At 58.2% G+C, this 14756-nt stretch overlaps 1 protein-coding gene across 1 annotated transcript; it reads right to left on the bottom strand.

Annotated features, from left to right (window-relative positions):
* Positions 1-1818: 1818 nt before the first annotated feature.
* Positions 1819-13886, bottom strand: KHSRP (KH-type splicing regulatory protein). Its single transcript, XM_033854547.2, has 19 exons — positions 13082-13886; positions 11267-11363; positions 10595-10633; positions 10201-10240; positions 9216-9265; positions 8855-8926; positions 8013-8070; positions 7530-7704; positions 7251-7349; positions 6818-6916; positions 6588-6690; positions 5768-5868; positions 5528-5672; positions 5290-5450; positions 5098-5207; positions 4581-4669; positions 4296-4496; positions 4112-4189; positions 1819-4030 (listed from the first exon to the last, which is right to left on the bottom strand). Exons 1-19 carry the CDS (start codon positions 13337-13339, stop codon positions 3753-3755), a joined length of 2253 nt encoding a protein of 750 aa, XP_033710438.1. The 5' UTR covers positions 13340-13886; the 3' UTR covers positions 1819-3752.
* Between the last annotated feature and the right edge of the window lie 870 nt (positions 13887-14756).

Below are 14756 nucleotides of genomic sequence, written 5' to 3'. Positions count from 1 at the left end.
GAGTTCCATTTCTTCCATGAGGCAGAATGGGTGCAGGCTGTGGCCTCCCAGGTATGACACGGAAGGTCTAAACAGAATGGCTCCAAAACTGCAAAATTAAATACATTTTAGAACCTATCTACACACACACACACACACACACACACACACACACACACACACCTCTCAAATCAAAGCCAGCCATGTGTTGTCAAGGTAGAAAGCAGGGATATCTTAATCCTAAAGTGACCCATGCAACTCCTGTACTTTCACTGCTGTGAGGACAGAGAACTCTGGTGTCATTCCTGTTCCCCTCCCGCAACCAAAGGTAAGAGCAAGAGAGAAACTAGCCTCAACCACCAAGGATGGGATGGGAAGGGGGTGAGCTAGCCTGGCACAACCCTGGTCCTATGGCCTGTTCCCAGGGACAGCATCCCACACAGTTTGTGCCCAGCTGTTAGTAACGCATAGCCTTGCAAGGCAGCCCTCCTGACCATTTCCGTCTCCTCATCCACACGGCCCTGGGGTGCACCTCTCAGTCCTTTACCAGCAACTAAAAGGGGCCTGCGAACCTGTCACCCCCTCCGTCAGGGGGTGGAGGGCAGTGACCCTGCGATACTCAGAACTGACCCCCCTTTGCTCCCCTTCTCTAGATCTTGGCAGAAGCAGCTCCAGAAAACATTTTTGCCAAGTGCTACTCTGTCATCAAGTCTACAGTGAGTCAGGAGAGGGCCGGGGGCTCCGACTTTCCCCTTGCCCCAGAGTTCAGAGAGGGTGCACTGGCCTGAGGTGAGACGCCTGGTGAGGGGAGCCTGGGGTTCCAATCTAAGCTGACTCCCCCACGTGACCCCAAATCGACAACCTCCCTCTTTCCTAGGCCCACTGCCCCACAGGTGGTCTGACTGGGGGCCACCAAGGGGCACTCCTGCTAGGACAGGTCCCTAATTAATCTGGAAGGTCATGGGGGCCATGAGCAGCCCCACCTGGAGGCGGCAGCTGTTGCTGCTCCTGCTACTGAAGCCTGCGGGCCCAGACATCCAGATTCTGAGTGTGACTGCCGAGCTTCTCAGTGCTGGGATTTCAACCCTAAATCCCAGAGGAACACCCCAGGCAAACAGCATGCCTCCGCACACTCACCCCTGGGCCCAGCAGCTCAAGTGGCCTCTCAGACCACCGTCCCATCTCCTGTCCTCGTCCTTAGACTGCCACAAACCACTGGAAAGGACGCCCTTCCTTTCAACAGGCCAGGTTTCCACCTCAGGGCTCGCTAGCAAACAGGCCACAGCTAGACATGCCATCAGGGCCAGGCCGAGTCCCGCAAGGCACGGCCGGCCATGGGTTTGCTGTGGTGGCAGGCTGTATCCATGGGAACACCTGTCCCTGGGGACCCTCCTGGGGGCCTTGCTCCCCACGTTCCCAGAGGCTGGAACGCTGGGGGAGGACTGCACTGCTGGGGCTCTGCCTGCTTCTCCCTTCCTACAAGACCAGGCGGCCAGTCTTTGGGGGGCCAACACCCCACTCTCATGGGCCAAGCTCCTCTTCAGCTTGTTTCCTCTGCAAACACAACTGCGGCCAGCACGCCGTTTTAGACAAAAAGCACTTTATTTAACCAAAAAAGGGGTGGGGGGCAGAGTTAGGAAAGCACAATGCGCCTGCAGAAAACTATCTTTTCTTATAATTCTGGTTAAAAAAAAAAAAACAACAAAAAAACCAACACAACACAAAGCTTGTAATTTCCAATCACCGTCATCAGGCTTTTACAACATCTATAAAGAACAAACATCTGCTTCAAAAGTCTACGGGGAGAGAGAGAGAGAGACGGCACCCGGCAGACACGGGGAGGTTTTGTTATCATTTATTTGTGAAGTTAAAAACGAGCGATAAAAAGTAAAAACTGCCATACAATTTTTTGTTTGTTTTGTTCTCAACTGTTTTCAGTTTCAATGTCCTCTTGAACCGATGAAACACGACAGACCAGTCCTGGGGGTGGGGGGCGGGAGGGGTGGGCGGCGGGGGAGCTGGGCTGGGGTGGAAGGAAGAGCAAGAGGAGGAGCAGAGAGGCTGAGTGCGGGGCTGCCTGACGCGGGGCGGGGTTCCTGCAATACCAATACCTGGTCCATGGAATGTTCCAACTCTAACTAAAAAAAAAGAAATAGCAAGAGTGACTTTTTTTTCCTTTTTAAAAGTTTATTTTAAAAACATGAAGAGGGCCAAGGGTGGTAGTAGGGAGTGAATGAATTGCTTTCTCCTGAAAGAGGCAGTGTCAGGAACGCTGGGGTGGGGCGTGGGGGGGATGATAGAGATTTTTTAATATATATATATATAATTTTATAGGTTTTGTTTTGCTTTTTAATTTTTTTTTTTTTTTTTTTTTGCAGAGATTTAGTTCTCGCTATCTTCTATGGCTGGCTCAACATGAAAGATCCCAATTTTGAAAGAAAAAAAGCATGTGAGACACACAGAATGAGCGAGAGAGCGAGAGAGCGAGAGCCCGGCACCGCCTGTGCTGCCACCTCCAAGCCACTCACAGCGAGGGCTCCCCAAGCACACCCCCTTGGCAGCCATCGCTCTCTCGACAAACAAACGGAAGAAAAACAAACAAAAAGCCCCCAAACAGAACAAAATGGAAAAAAAATAATAATAGATTTTCACAGATGAAGAAGTTCACATTCATTCGATTCATTGAGCCTGCGGAGAGGGAAGAGATAGGAATTGGTCACTACAGGAGGGGAGGCGGGAGACTGGGGGACGGGGGCGAGGAGGGGGCCAGGAAGCCCCTCTCCCGAGCCTGTGGCGAGCGCAGGCCGAAGGATGTGTCTGTAGCTGTCTAGTCAGTGCTCCGGGGCTCGGCTGAAGTCAGACTGGCTCCCTGATGGAGGAGAGAGTGACACAAAGGAAGGAGAAGAAGCAGGGAGAGAGGGAGGGAGGGGGAGAGAGAGGGAGGGAGAGGGAGGGAGGAGGGGGGAGAGAGAGAGAGAGAGAGAAAAAGAGAGAGAGAGAGAGAGAGAGAGAGAGAAAGAGAGAGAGAGAGAGGGAGGGCGGGAGAGAAGCGCTCAGGGCTGGGAGCGAGGGAGGGGAGGGGAGGGGGGAGGGGCCCTGTCTTCAGGAAGGAGGGCTGGCGGCCCGGCGCATCACAACATGACAGTCAGAGATCACGGTGTCCCCACAACACCCCTGTGAGGTAGGTTGGAAGGTGGCAGCGATCGTCATGCCCACTTCACAGACAAGACCAGGACACAAGGCAGGCACGGGAGCAGAGAGGCCGAGCCTGGGCGGAGCGGGAGGGCCCAGGCCCCTCGGCACCTCCCCACAGCCCACGGGAGGAGCCACAGGAGGAGCCACGGCCAGGCCACGGCCGAGCCGCACGGGGCCGCTTGCAGTACACACAGTCACTTGGACACGCGGGGAGAGATCGTGGTTTCAAAAATAAAAGAATCAAAAGAACAAAAACCATGAAAGTAATGCAGAGCGGGGAAAAAATATCCGTTTTCTTCCCAAGTGGCCAGATTTTGAGTGAGTGAGTTAGCAGCCAGGATGGCGACCAGCATCTGAGCGGACGGCCTGCCCCCCACCCCCAGGACTACCCACCAGTTCAACAGTTCCTCCTTTTATTTGTTTCGCGCGGTCTCCCCCAGCATCATGACAGCGTTACACAGGAACAAGCGGGCCGGCGGAGGGAGGCCTCTTCGTTTAACCTCTGGACCCAGCACACACTTCCCCCGGCGCGTGGGGACTCCCGGAGACCTCTGGCCACGCGGCCCCCGCTGCAGGCATCAAGGACACACCCCGCAGGGGAAGGGATTTCCGGCGCTACCCACTAAGGCAGGATGGACGGTAGCCGGGGGTTGGAAGGAGAAAGGAGGAGGAGGAGGGTGGCAATTCCCACTTGCCTGCTGCTGTCCCTGCTGTGTGGGTGGAGGCTGGGGGCCGCCAGGACCTGGAGTCTGTCCGTAGTAAGCGGCTTGCTGTCTGTAATATTCGGCCCAGGCGGCACTGTAGTCTGGCTGGGAGCCTGGGGGTGCTCCTGGACCCCCTCCCGTGGCCACTTGAGCTGTGGAGGGGCAGAGGGCGGGTGAGTGTGGCCGGCACGAGGGCGAGCCCGGTCCTGCCCCCCGCGGCCCCGCCGGCTCACCCTGCTTCTTGTAGTACTCCTCCCAGGCCTTCGTGTAGTCCTGCTGCGGGGGCGCGCCGGGCTGCTGGGGCTGCTGGCCTGTGGACACAGGCTCCGAGGTCAGAGCCCAGCCTGGGGACACGGCCACCCACCCGCCCACCGCTCGCTGGCTGACCCAAGCCCCCGCCGTGGCCCAGGCACTCACCGATCTTCTTGTAGTACTCCTCCCAGGCCTTAGTGTAGTCCGACTGGCCGGCAGGTGGAGGCTGAGGGGGCTCGCCCTGGGTGGGCGGGGCCGCGGGGGCCGGTGCTGGGCCTGGCACGGGGCCTGGGGGCTGCTGGTAGTAGTGTGAGTAGTAGGCGGCCCAGGCGGCGTTGGGGTCTGCAGCGGCAGCTGCGGCTTTATCTGCGGGAGGAGGACGTGTGGGCTGAGCGGTGGCCCAGAAAGCTGGCCCCTCTCCGCCTGCCCGGGTCAGGTCCTTCCACTTACTCGGGTCGTGAGGAGCAGGCGGCTGCCACTGAGGGTAGGTATTGCCCCAGCCCTGGGGTGGGTACTGGTGAGGAGGGGGGCCTCCAGCACTGCAGGACGAGAATGGGGAACACATGAGCCAGGTTGCTCCTGGGTCCCCACAGAGGATGGCCACAGCTTGGACGGGGACCCAGAGCACCCCTTGAGTGGCGCTGCGGGTTCCTGGCCCAGGGAAGGGCATGAGATGACTGATGCAAACGCCACAGGCTGTGCTGACTCAAGGAAGTGCAAGTCCCCGAGCGCACCATGCATTGATATACACGTGGGTGGAGACCAGGGGCAACACCTGTGGCATCTTTTAAGAATGTGTCTGTAAACAGGGGGCCAGCAGGGATCATGTCTGGGGCCAAACGCTCAGCACTTCCACGAGGCGGGGCTGGCCATCTCAGCGGAGGGAACGGACACAGGGTCTTCCAGTCTCCCTGCCAGCACAGCCCTACCCCACCCCAAACCCCAGGGAGCCGGCAGGGATACTCACTGAGGGGGAGCCCCGGGTGGCCCCTGATTGAAGGGCCCGGGGTTGAAGGGTCCCATGGGGCCGGCAGGGCCTGGGCCCCCGGGGCCTGGTCCCACTGGGCAGAGGGGACCCTGGAGGAAAAGAGAATCGGACAAGTCAGTGGAGGGGGAGAAGGAGCTGGGCCCAGGCTCCCAGAGCCCCTCCCCAGCCCACCTCGATCTTCTCCTCGATGAGCTGCTTGGCGTGGTCGATCTGCTGGGGCGAGCCCCGGATGATGAACAATTTGAAGTTGGGGTCCCCGTTGGGTGGCAGCTGCCGGGAGATCTCTACAAAGGCGCCCGTCTGCTGGTTTATGGCTTTCACGTTCTCGCCACCTGCGGGAGCCACAGGCCATGAAGGGAGGGTGGGAGGAGAGCGGGGGAGGGATGGGGCCCGTGGAAGGGCTCCTCACCTCGGCCGATGACCAGCCCACACTTGTGAGTGGGAATGGAGAAGGTCATCTCCCCACCGGGAGGGCCCCAGTTGCCTTGGCCTCTTCCTCGACCTCGGCCCCCTGGGGGCATGCCAGGACCCCCTGGAGGGCCCGGGGGACCACTCTGCAGGGGAGGGAGGAGATGGAGGATTAACACAGGAATCCAGCCTGGCCCCTCTGTCCCCACCAGCCCTTCTCAGCACAGCCGACGCCACCCACCCTGAGGCTCTGGAGGAGATCATTGATGATCCTCGCGGCGTGCTCACACCGGTCTGGGGGCCCCATTATGTGAGCTATCTTCTCAGGACCCGTCCCATCATCTGAGGCAGCACCCAGAGAACAGAAACGCAATTATAAGAGAAGCACAACTCCAAACCCCCGTAACACCGCCTCTTCAGGGCAGAAGCTGGGCCAGGCTAGGTGTCTGAAATATCTCAGCCTCAAAGTGCTGCTCGCCGCCCTCCACGTATTCAGGGGCCGAGAAAGGCCGGCGGGCCCACGTTGCCAGAGAAGGAAACCAACCAGCTAAGGCAGGGTGGTGGATGAGGCTTCTTTCTGCATCGGGTATCCCCCAGAACTAACGGATGCACTTGACAGAACTCAGAACTGACAACATATCTCTCAAAAGCACAGAGGAGTCCCTCCTCCCCACAGACCAGCCACTCAGACACCCTCACTGCGGTTGGCAGGAGCCCAGAGCCGGGGCCGTGCAAGCTAACCCAGCCCAGGGGCCCCGGGGGCTTGGTCAGGAGAGCCCTCGGGCGGGGGAGAGGAAAGAGAGAGTTTGAAAGGAGAGAAAAACACACTCCCCCCTTCGACTTGGAAAGCCTGCCTGTCACCCACTTTCTCACGTGGCTGTCCCACCGGGGGGGAGGTGATGAGGCATGTCCTACTGGTCTAGGAGTAATGAGGCACCGCAGAGGCTCAACAGGCTAACCCTGGTGCCAAGCTGCCCTCAGTGGACCCCAAGAGTGCTCCTCAGCGGACAGACCTGGTCAACATGTCCACATGCCCAGCGGACGCCCGGCTGGCCCCTGACCTTGTTTAAACTGTATCCGAACACCCGCGTCATTCTGGATCTTCTTGATCATCTCTCCACTCCGGCCGATGACCACCCCCACAGAATGCCTGGGCACTGGCACCTGAGGGTGGGTGGGACGCAGGAGAGTCAGCTGGGCTCTGTCCCCAGCCTGCGGCCCTCTGCTGCCCAACACCCCCCACCCCCTGCCCACCCTGGCACTCCATCCACCTGGGGAAGCCTGCACTCACATCGATGCCCCCGCCGATCCGGGATCCATACTCGTTCCGGTCCCCGAAGCCACCCTGGTCACGCTCCCGAAGGATGTCCATCACCATCTCACAGGCTTGCTGCAAACACACGAAGCACAGCGCTCACATAAGCACCGCCGCCCCACCGCGTGCCCAGGGGTCACGGGCCTAAGCTAAGGACCAGCGCACGTGTGCCGAGCTCTTTATCCGCCGCCCTAAGAGGCACATGTGGTGAGCACCCCCATCTTCTGGAGTTTAGGCCACCTGCTCACGTACAAACGGCCAGGAGGCAGAGTTCAGCAGAGAACAAGTCCTGGGCTGACTTCAAAGCCAGCGCTCTCGAAAACCTCTCCACTTGCATATGAATCTCCAGCTCACCTGCCTGCCCTCTCTCTGCCCCAGAACCCCTCGCCAGCCCCCAGGGTGCGCTCACCTGTACTTTGTAAGGGTCTCCAATGATCCGGAGCGGTTTGTCCACGTTTGTGTTCTGGGATCCATCTTGGATCAAAATCATCTTCACTCCAGCCCGTTCCTTTACAGCCAAGGTTGAGAGTCAGTGCTGAGCTCTCAAAGGACTTTCTGGGGCGTGTGGGGGGCCAGGTGTGATAAAAAAGGATGAAGGACCCTGGCAAAGCGGCTGGGGGCAGTGGTGTGCAGACGCACAGCCCCAGGGAGGAAACTTTCTTGGGAGGGGAGGGGCCCACTCCCTTACCTGCAGCTGCTTAATCGTCTCTCCACCTTTGCCGATAACCAGGCCGGCCTTCCCCGCAGGGATCATGATCTCCTGCACTGTGCCGTTCTGGCCCCCGTTGGCGTTGTCGTGGAACTGTCCTGGGGGGCCCCCACGACCCCGAGAGACGATGTCATCCAGCATCATCTTTGCTTTCCTGGGAAGGGGAAGAATGGGTATCATCACCTGAGAGAGGACTGGCCTGGAAGCTCCACCCAGGTCCCAGGGAAGGCGATTCCAACCCACATGGTCTGACAGATGACAAATGGTCCTGTCCTCGGGGGTGGGGCTATTCAGGCCCAGGTTCCCCAGATCTCAGGATTCATGGGAATCATAGTGTCAGGACAGCCCCCTGGAGAGGGCAAGGCTTGAGAGACATGGTGTGGGAGTCACCCTCAACTTCAAAGGGATCCAGAGGGCTTCTGCCACTCTCCTCGTCAGTGGCAGGCCCAGCCAGGGACTTACTGCACAGACTCTGGGGCTCCTGTCAAGGACACGCTGCGCTCGGGTAGGCCACCGCTGTCTGGAGAGAAAAGAAGACAGGGTCAATGCCTTCTTGGGTCTGCAGACACCAAGAGGACTTTCCATGGAGATGAGGAGACCTCCAGAACAATCAGTGGCTACTTCTGCCACCGTGCGGTGGCCTGACAGATCAATTTACCTCCCCAAACACTTGGGAGGCTGCTCTACACGAGGCCAAGGTCAGGAAGCTTACAATCCAGTAAGGGAGGCAAAACTTTTAGAAAAAAGATGAGATGGAAAGCAAGGCAGATTCCAGAAAGTCCCAAACCTGGGCCCTGTCCATCACCACTGATGACGAGCAGCTTCCAGTCAATGAAGGGCACGGGTTAGGCAGGGCGAGCCCTCAGAAAGTCCTGCAAAGCAGGCACTTGCCAAGGAGCAGGCAGAACTGGACTTGAACCCAGGCCTGACCTCAGCTCTTCTTCCTAATGAGCTCCCCTGCCTCACACATTCCCGCCTGTTTTCCACCAGGTGTTTAGTTCAGGTGGCAACATGGTCAGAGCAGGGTCTGGGGTGCAGCTCCCTGCACTGCATTCCAGCCCTCCCCACTCACCAGAAAACTGAAGAGAATAAGAGTTGCAGCTACACCTTGAGGCGCCAGAGCCTAGCACATAAAACGTGCTCAATGAACACCAGCCCGTTTCACCTCTATCCAATCACGGCAGTCAGAGGATTATGACAGAAAGCCCAAGAGCGCCCCCCCTCCCCCGCCCACACCCCAGCCCCGCTCAGCTCAGCTCACCCCAGCCCAGCGCCTGTCCTGGCCCAGATCTGGCTTCCCATACCTGGAGAGATCTGCACTTTGCAGCCCGAATCCTGCTGGATTTTGTTAATCTGTTCGCCTCCTCTGCCAATGACTAGGTGGAGAAAAAGAACAAAAGCAGAGATTGAGGCGGGGAGCCTGGCGCTGAGAAGACTGTGTGGAGGGGGTCCCGGTCCCGCTGATGTTCGGGGGGTGAGGGTGGGGGGGTGGAGCAGCCAACTTGAGAGCTCCGCCGTCCCCCCGGCCAGAGAGGATGGGGACAGAGAGAGCATGAAATGGGCTCTTTCAGACCAGAGGTTCCCGGGCTGCCGGGGGCGCCTGGGAGACTGTCCCAGAGACAGGGGGATAACGGGCATCCCTGATCACGGCTGACCCACACTCACTTAGTCCCACCATGCCATCTGGGACTCTGTACTCTTCTGTCATTGAAGTCCTGCAAAGAGAGATGACGAGAGTCAGCCTCAAGTAGGAGCGAAGTAGGGGGGATGGAAGAGCCAGAGGGCCTCCTGGAGAAAGACCCCCAAAGCCACAGGCCCTGCCTTATATGACATGGGGACCAAGCCCCCACAGGCCCGAGCAGAGTCTGACAATGGCTTGGGGGCTCCCTCGGCCCACAGAAGATCACCCAACCTCTTGGGGCCTCAGTTCCCCTTCTGGGCCACAAGAGGCTTGGTCTGGGGTGGCGTGTACCCCTGGGCCAGTGCCGCTCCACCGACTCAGGGCAAGGAGGAGAACTTGGGCCACTTTCACAAGAAATCTGATGGTGTCATCTGATGTCTATAGATTTTAATTAAAAAAAAAAAAACTGGTTTTGTATCTTTTTTATTTCATTCTCCTAGTAAGTTGTTTTTAATGCATTTCACAAAACTTCAACCAACTGAAAAAAAAAAAGAACAACAGGGTCCTTCACAAAGAATTCTACGCCAGATTCACAGAGGTCATTCTGGGGCAAAAAGGTAAGAAAGACCCTCCTCCCACCCCAACCCCCCAGCTCCTCCAGCTCTCAGGGAACAAGAAATCTACGGAAGACAGACGAGAAGGCCAAGGTCAGTCCCCAGCCTTTTCTAGGAGGAAGGAGAGCTGTGCTTCTGACTGTCCCCACTCCAAACAAAGGAAGCAAGAGGATGCAGAGATCCCCCTTCCTCGTTACAGCTAACAGCCACAGCCCTGTGCTCTCTACAGCCCCAGAGACAGTAAGTACAAGGGACAAATGAAGCTCCTTCTGCTTTTCATTCCTTTCCCTGGTCGACCAGCAAGGGAGACAAAGCCCTAAATGATGTGGCCTCAGACAGAGCCCTCCCTCAAGTCAGTACAAAAGGCCAGGGATAGCGAGGAAAGAAATGACATGTTCTCCAAATCACAACTTACCTGGGGGGAGGATGGATGGGTCCGAGCTGAGAACTGATGGCTGCAGAGAGAAAATCCAAAGGAAAGATTGGCCTGGCTCCTCTTTGGGACCCCAAACACTGCCGGCCCCAGGCATTCCTGCCTGCACGAGGGGCAACTAGCACTTATCACAGTGCTTCCGAGCCCTCCCGAGTGAAAGCAATGGAGCCCGCCTCAAAACCACACACACTCTGAGGTTTCTGCCTCAATTCCCAGGCTCTGGGTTCTCTAAAGCTCGTGGACCCCACGAAACACCACGAAACACCAAGAGCCTCCATGAAGGAGAGGTGTTGCCTGCTCAGTACTTCCAGCTCCCCAATGCTAGAAACCTAAAATCCAGAAGCTGCCCTCTGCCTGTGTCACCCAGTGGACTTACAGTCTCCCTGGGAAGCCAGTTTCTTGCTCTCCGGTTGGTCTGTGAAAAGAAGAGGATGTCAGATGCAGCACCCACCCACCCACCCACAGCTGCCTCAAATCTGATGCTGGTGCCGCATGTCCTGGCAGACAATCGTCCTGTCCCCCAGCCCCCACGGCAGAGCCAGGACAGGGGAGTAGCAGAGATGAACCCCTGAGGGAGGCCAGACTTCATCAATCCCCCGCCCTGGCACTCAGGGATAAGAAGCTCTTTGTAACAGGGGGAAAATTACGGTGGCACCCGAGTCCTTCCGGCTTAGGACCAAACCTGCCTTGGGGAAGTCAGGCTGATCACTGACTTGATACTCTGGGCTGCTCTGGATCACACTGCACGCCCCGGGGCCAGCCACACTGCACTGATGTGGGGCCTCGAGAGAACTGCCAACACTTCCCTAGCTTGGCAGGAGGGGAGGAACAGTCTTGAGAACTCACAACTTGGACCTGGTCACAATCAATCTGCCCTCCACTCAGCCACCTGATACCTCAGGATAGCAGCGCGAACAAAAAGAGACAACAAAGCTGGGATCGCTGAGGTTTTAAAAGACCAAAATGGCAGCGGGCTCCCCCCACTTTGAACCACATTCAAACAAAGGCACCTCACTCTCTCCCCGCTGCCCCTCCAGCAGGTAGTTACCTCCATCTTCTAACTGTCTCTTTTGGCCTCCAAAACCAAAATCAGGAGTGCTGTTATTCACTGTTGTAGCGGCATCACCTCCTATTTTGGCTGCGATCTAGAAATAAAGTTGTAAGCAGAGAAAAATTACCACCCAAAACCTCCCTCCGTGGTGCTTAGATCGACTTCTCTGGTTCATTAAACCCAACAGGTCTTGCTGTCTGGCCTGGGAGTGACTTCCCCCAGATTTTGGTAAGAGCCTGTGGGTTAAGACCTTCTAGAAAAAGTTTTTACCCAAGGCCTCAGAGTTTAAGAGTTATTCAGGAATTTCAAAACTCCTTTTTCTCTATGAGATTTGTGCCTAAACTGTTCGTGGCCAGAGTGTAATCCACACTGACTTGTTCTAGGGGTGAAAAGAACAGAAGTTCAGGTGCCAGGGAAGGTCCTCAGGGCCCCTCCTCCAGGGAGAGCTTTCAGACATTCACTTGCCCAAGCTCCTGGTCCTCTGGGATGCTGAAGAGCACAATTTTCCTTTATCTCCCTCACCCTCATAATCTTTGCATTTGTTCAACAAATCTTAGGAAAGTTTTTGTTTCAAGGCATCTGAACCCCTCATTTTGACCAAAACAGACCTTTCTCAGAACACGTTACATTTTAGACACACGAACAGCAACATCAAGTAAACTCCAACCCAACAAATTTAAGACCAGAGTCGGCTGACAGAATTATTACAAGTTTTCCAAAGAAACACAGCCGTGAGCTGAGGACCTATCTTTTCACCTCTAATACTTTAATAAAAACAAAACAAAAAAAACACTTTGAGCCAAAGCTCTTGGGATGCCTAGATGAGGCCTTATCCCACCCCAAATGACAGCACCAACTCCCCTTGTTATAGTTGCTTCTCTATCAAGACAGTTTGGGGACAACCAGATCAAATGCAGCTTAGAACCCTATCCCACCCCAGGGGTGAAAGCCACAGACAACGCTGGGAGGAGAAGAGGGCATTCCCCTAACGGGACCTCCCACTGTGTCCTGGAGGTTTGGGGACAATCCTGAGTGAGAAAGCACTCAATGGCCTGAGCCCGGTCAGCTTCCTTTTGAAAGGGCAACAAAGTCCTCACTTTCTATGGGCCTCCTCCCCTCAGGCCATGGGGAGGCCGAGAATGGAGCCGGGGAGGTCACACACCAGCATGTGACACCTCCATGGAGTCATCATGCCCCAAAACACAGTGGTGGGACCCTTCCCTTCTGTCCCCAAAAGAGACAGACCACGCTTTCAAGTCACCAGAAGCATCAAAAAGTGCCAGTCCCTAGGCCCACCCTCCCCATTTCAACTAAGTGCTTGGCCACTGCCTGGCAGCCAAAGAGTCCCCTTTCCACTTTCCAGGCTCAAGAGGACTTTTCTCCCCCCCCCACCCCGAAGTCCCTCCTTCCTAGGGAGCAAGCAGAAATGGGACCGGGGTGGGGGCAAACAGTGCTTTTTGCCCTGATGGGGAAGTGGGGGCACACAAGACCTCCCTGGGAAGGCGAGCCCCCTGCTTCCAGGAGTGGAGCATGTCTTAACGGGGGAGGGAAGTCCCCAAAGTGAGTCCCCGCGCTCCAGGTACCCTGCACACCCAGGGGCCGCTCTTGGGTGAACCCCGGACGACCCTTCCCCCTGCAGGGGGTCACCCCCGGAGGGGGCCCCACTCCAGGTGTCTGGGGAGGCCCAGGCCCCCGCCCACCGCCCCACGTGACCCCGCGGCGGCCCCGCCCCCCCCGCGACCCCGCGCGCGCACGTGACCCCGCCCCCTCCCCCGCCCGCGCGCGCGCCCCTCAGGCCCGCGGCCTCCTCACCTGGCGGGCCCGCTGCACTGCGTCTGCGAAGGCGTCCTTGCGGATTCCCGGGCCACCCCCGCCGGGCGGCTGCGAGGGGCCCCCGGCTGACCCTCCGCCTGGGCCGCCGCCGCCTGGACCGCCGCCGCCCCGGTCCCCCGCGCCCGGCGGGCCGGGCGGCGGGCCTCCCCCGGCACCCCCGGCTCCTCCGGAGCCCCCGCCCCCGCCGGCGGGTGGCGGCGGCCCGGGCGGGGGTCCTCCCGTGCTGTAGTCCGACATGGCGCGGCGGGGCCGGGCCTGGCGCGGAGGCTGAAGCTGAGGAGGCGGCGGCAGCAGCAGCGGCTCAACGCGGGAACAAGGCCTCGCTCCACACGGCCGCGGAGCACTCTGGGAACCCAGCGGCTGGAAAGACGACGAGGGGGGAGAGGGACGCCCCCTCCCGACACCGGCTTGACGGACGGCGCCGGCGGGCCAATGGAAGGCGGCTGCTGCTCCCGGGACGCCAATCACGGGCTCTGGAGGCGAGCGGCCAATCGGAGTGCCGCGAGGGGCAGTGGGCGGGAGGCGCCGCGAGATCGACAGCTTTCCGAGGCAGTGGGCTGCGGGCTGCTGGCGCTGGGAGGGCAAATCGAGGAGATCCGAGAAGACCCGAGGCCCAATGAAGCGGGAGTTCCAGAATCGGTGGGCGGCTTCAGAACCGGATTGATGGCTCGGAAGAGTCAAGTGGACAGGAAGGAGGGATCTGGCGAAAGGCTTCTTTGAACGGCTGGGCGGGCATCCGGCGAGATAGTCGTCTACGCAAGCCAATGAGTACACATGGAAGGAGGTTTTTATAGAGATTGGCAATCAACGTATCCAGTCTCTGACGAGATCTGTGTGACGCGCTTGCGTTTGGACTGAATTACTTTCGCTCTTAACCAGAATCCTTTTCTAGTCCTGTCTTCTAAGCCAATGGTTGAGTGGCGGGGGCGGGCGCAAGGTGACTGACACCTCCCCGGACAAATGGCAATGAAGGAAATAAAGGTGCTTCGTTTTGGTGGGAGCCAGTGGAAGCGCAGCTGCATTGGGGCGGAGCCGGCCACCAGACGGCGGGAGGGGATTAGCCGTAGCCGGAGTGAATGGCAGGCGACGTGGGCATTGGCGACCGGCTGCCGGAATTCAGGCCTGACGTCTGGGTTAGCGCCCCAGGAACCTGGCTGGGTAGGCCATGCACGTGGCCTGCTTGAGGCCTTGGAGACGGGTGCTTCCGGGGGTGGGGTGGCCCCAAAGCAAGAGGAAATCGAGGGATCCACTGTACCCCCTCTCTTCTCTCCACCCAGGGATCTAGAGCCCCCACTTCTCTTCCAGCACTCACGGAACCAGCTCTCCTCCCGAACTCAAGGGTCTAGGGCCTTTGGTTTCCTCCCAGGACCGAGGGATCCCAGCCTCTTAATTCCACACCCCACATCCGCTTCACATACGGTCTTTGGATCCGAGCTCCAAGCTCTGATCCTAGGCCCTCATTTTCTCTCCTAGACCTAGGCTTCTTCCAGGCTTCCAATTCCCATTCAGGACTGAGGGGCTCAAGGTACCCATCCCTGCTCCAGGACCCAGGGATCCAGATACCCAGCTCCTTCTTAGACCCAGGGTATTCCAGGTTCCCAGCTTACCCACTGGACCCAGGTATACCGGGTCCCCAGCTCTTATCCTAGACCCA

The sequence above is a fragment of the Tursiops truncatus genome, chromosome 3 (assembly GCF_011762595.2).
Source record: "Tursiops truncatus isolate mTurTru1 chromosome 3, mTurTru1.mat.Y, whole genome shotgun sequence".
Taxonomy (NCBI): domain Eukaryota; kingdom Metazoa; phylum Chordata; class Mammalia; order Artiodactyla; family Delphinidae; genus Tursiops; species Tursiops truncatus.
Note: the sequence above shows the minus strand (reverse complement) of the source record. Positions and strands in the feature narration are given on the sequence as shown.

What these genes read in the sequence shown, in the direction of transcription:
- KHSRP (XM_033854547.2), bottom strand. Translation starts at nt 13,339, where the DNA reads ATGTCGGACTACAGCACGGGAGGACCCCCGCCCGGGCCGCCGCCACCC. An exon ending in ACTGGCTTCCCAGGGAGACT is followed by an intron (nt 10,241 to 10,594) that starts GTAAGTCCACTG and finishes TTCTCTCTGCAG; the next exon opens with CCATCAGTTCTCAGCTCGGA. An exon ending in AGATGGCATGGTGGGACTAA is followed by an intron (nt 8,927 to 9,215) that starts GTGAGTGTGGGT and finishes TTCTCCACCTAG; the next exon opens with TCATTGGCAGAGGAGGCGAA.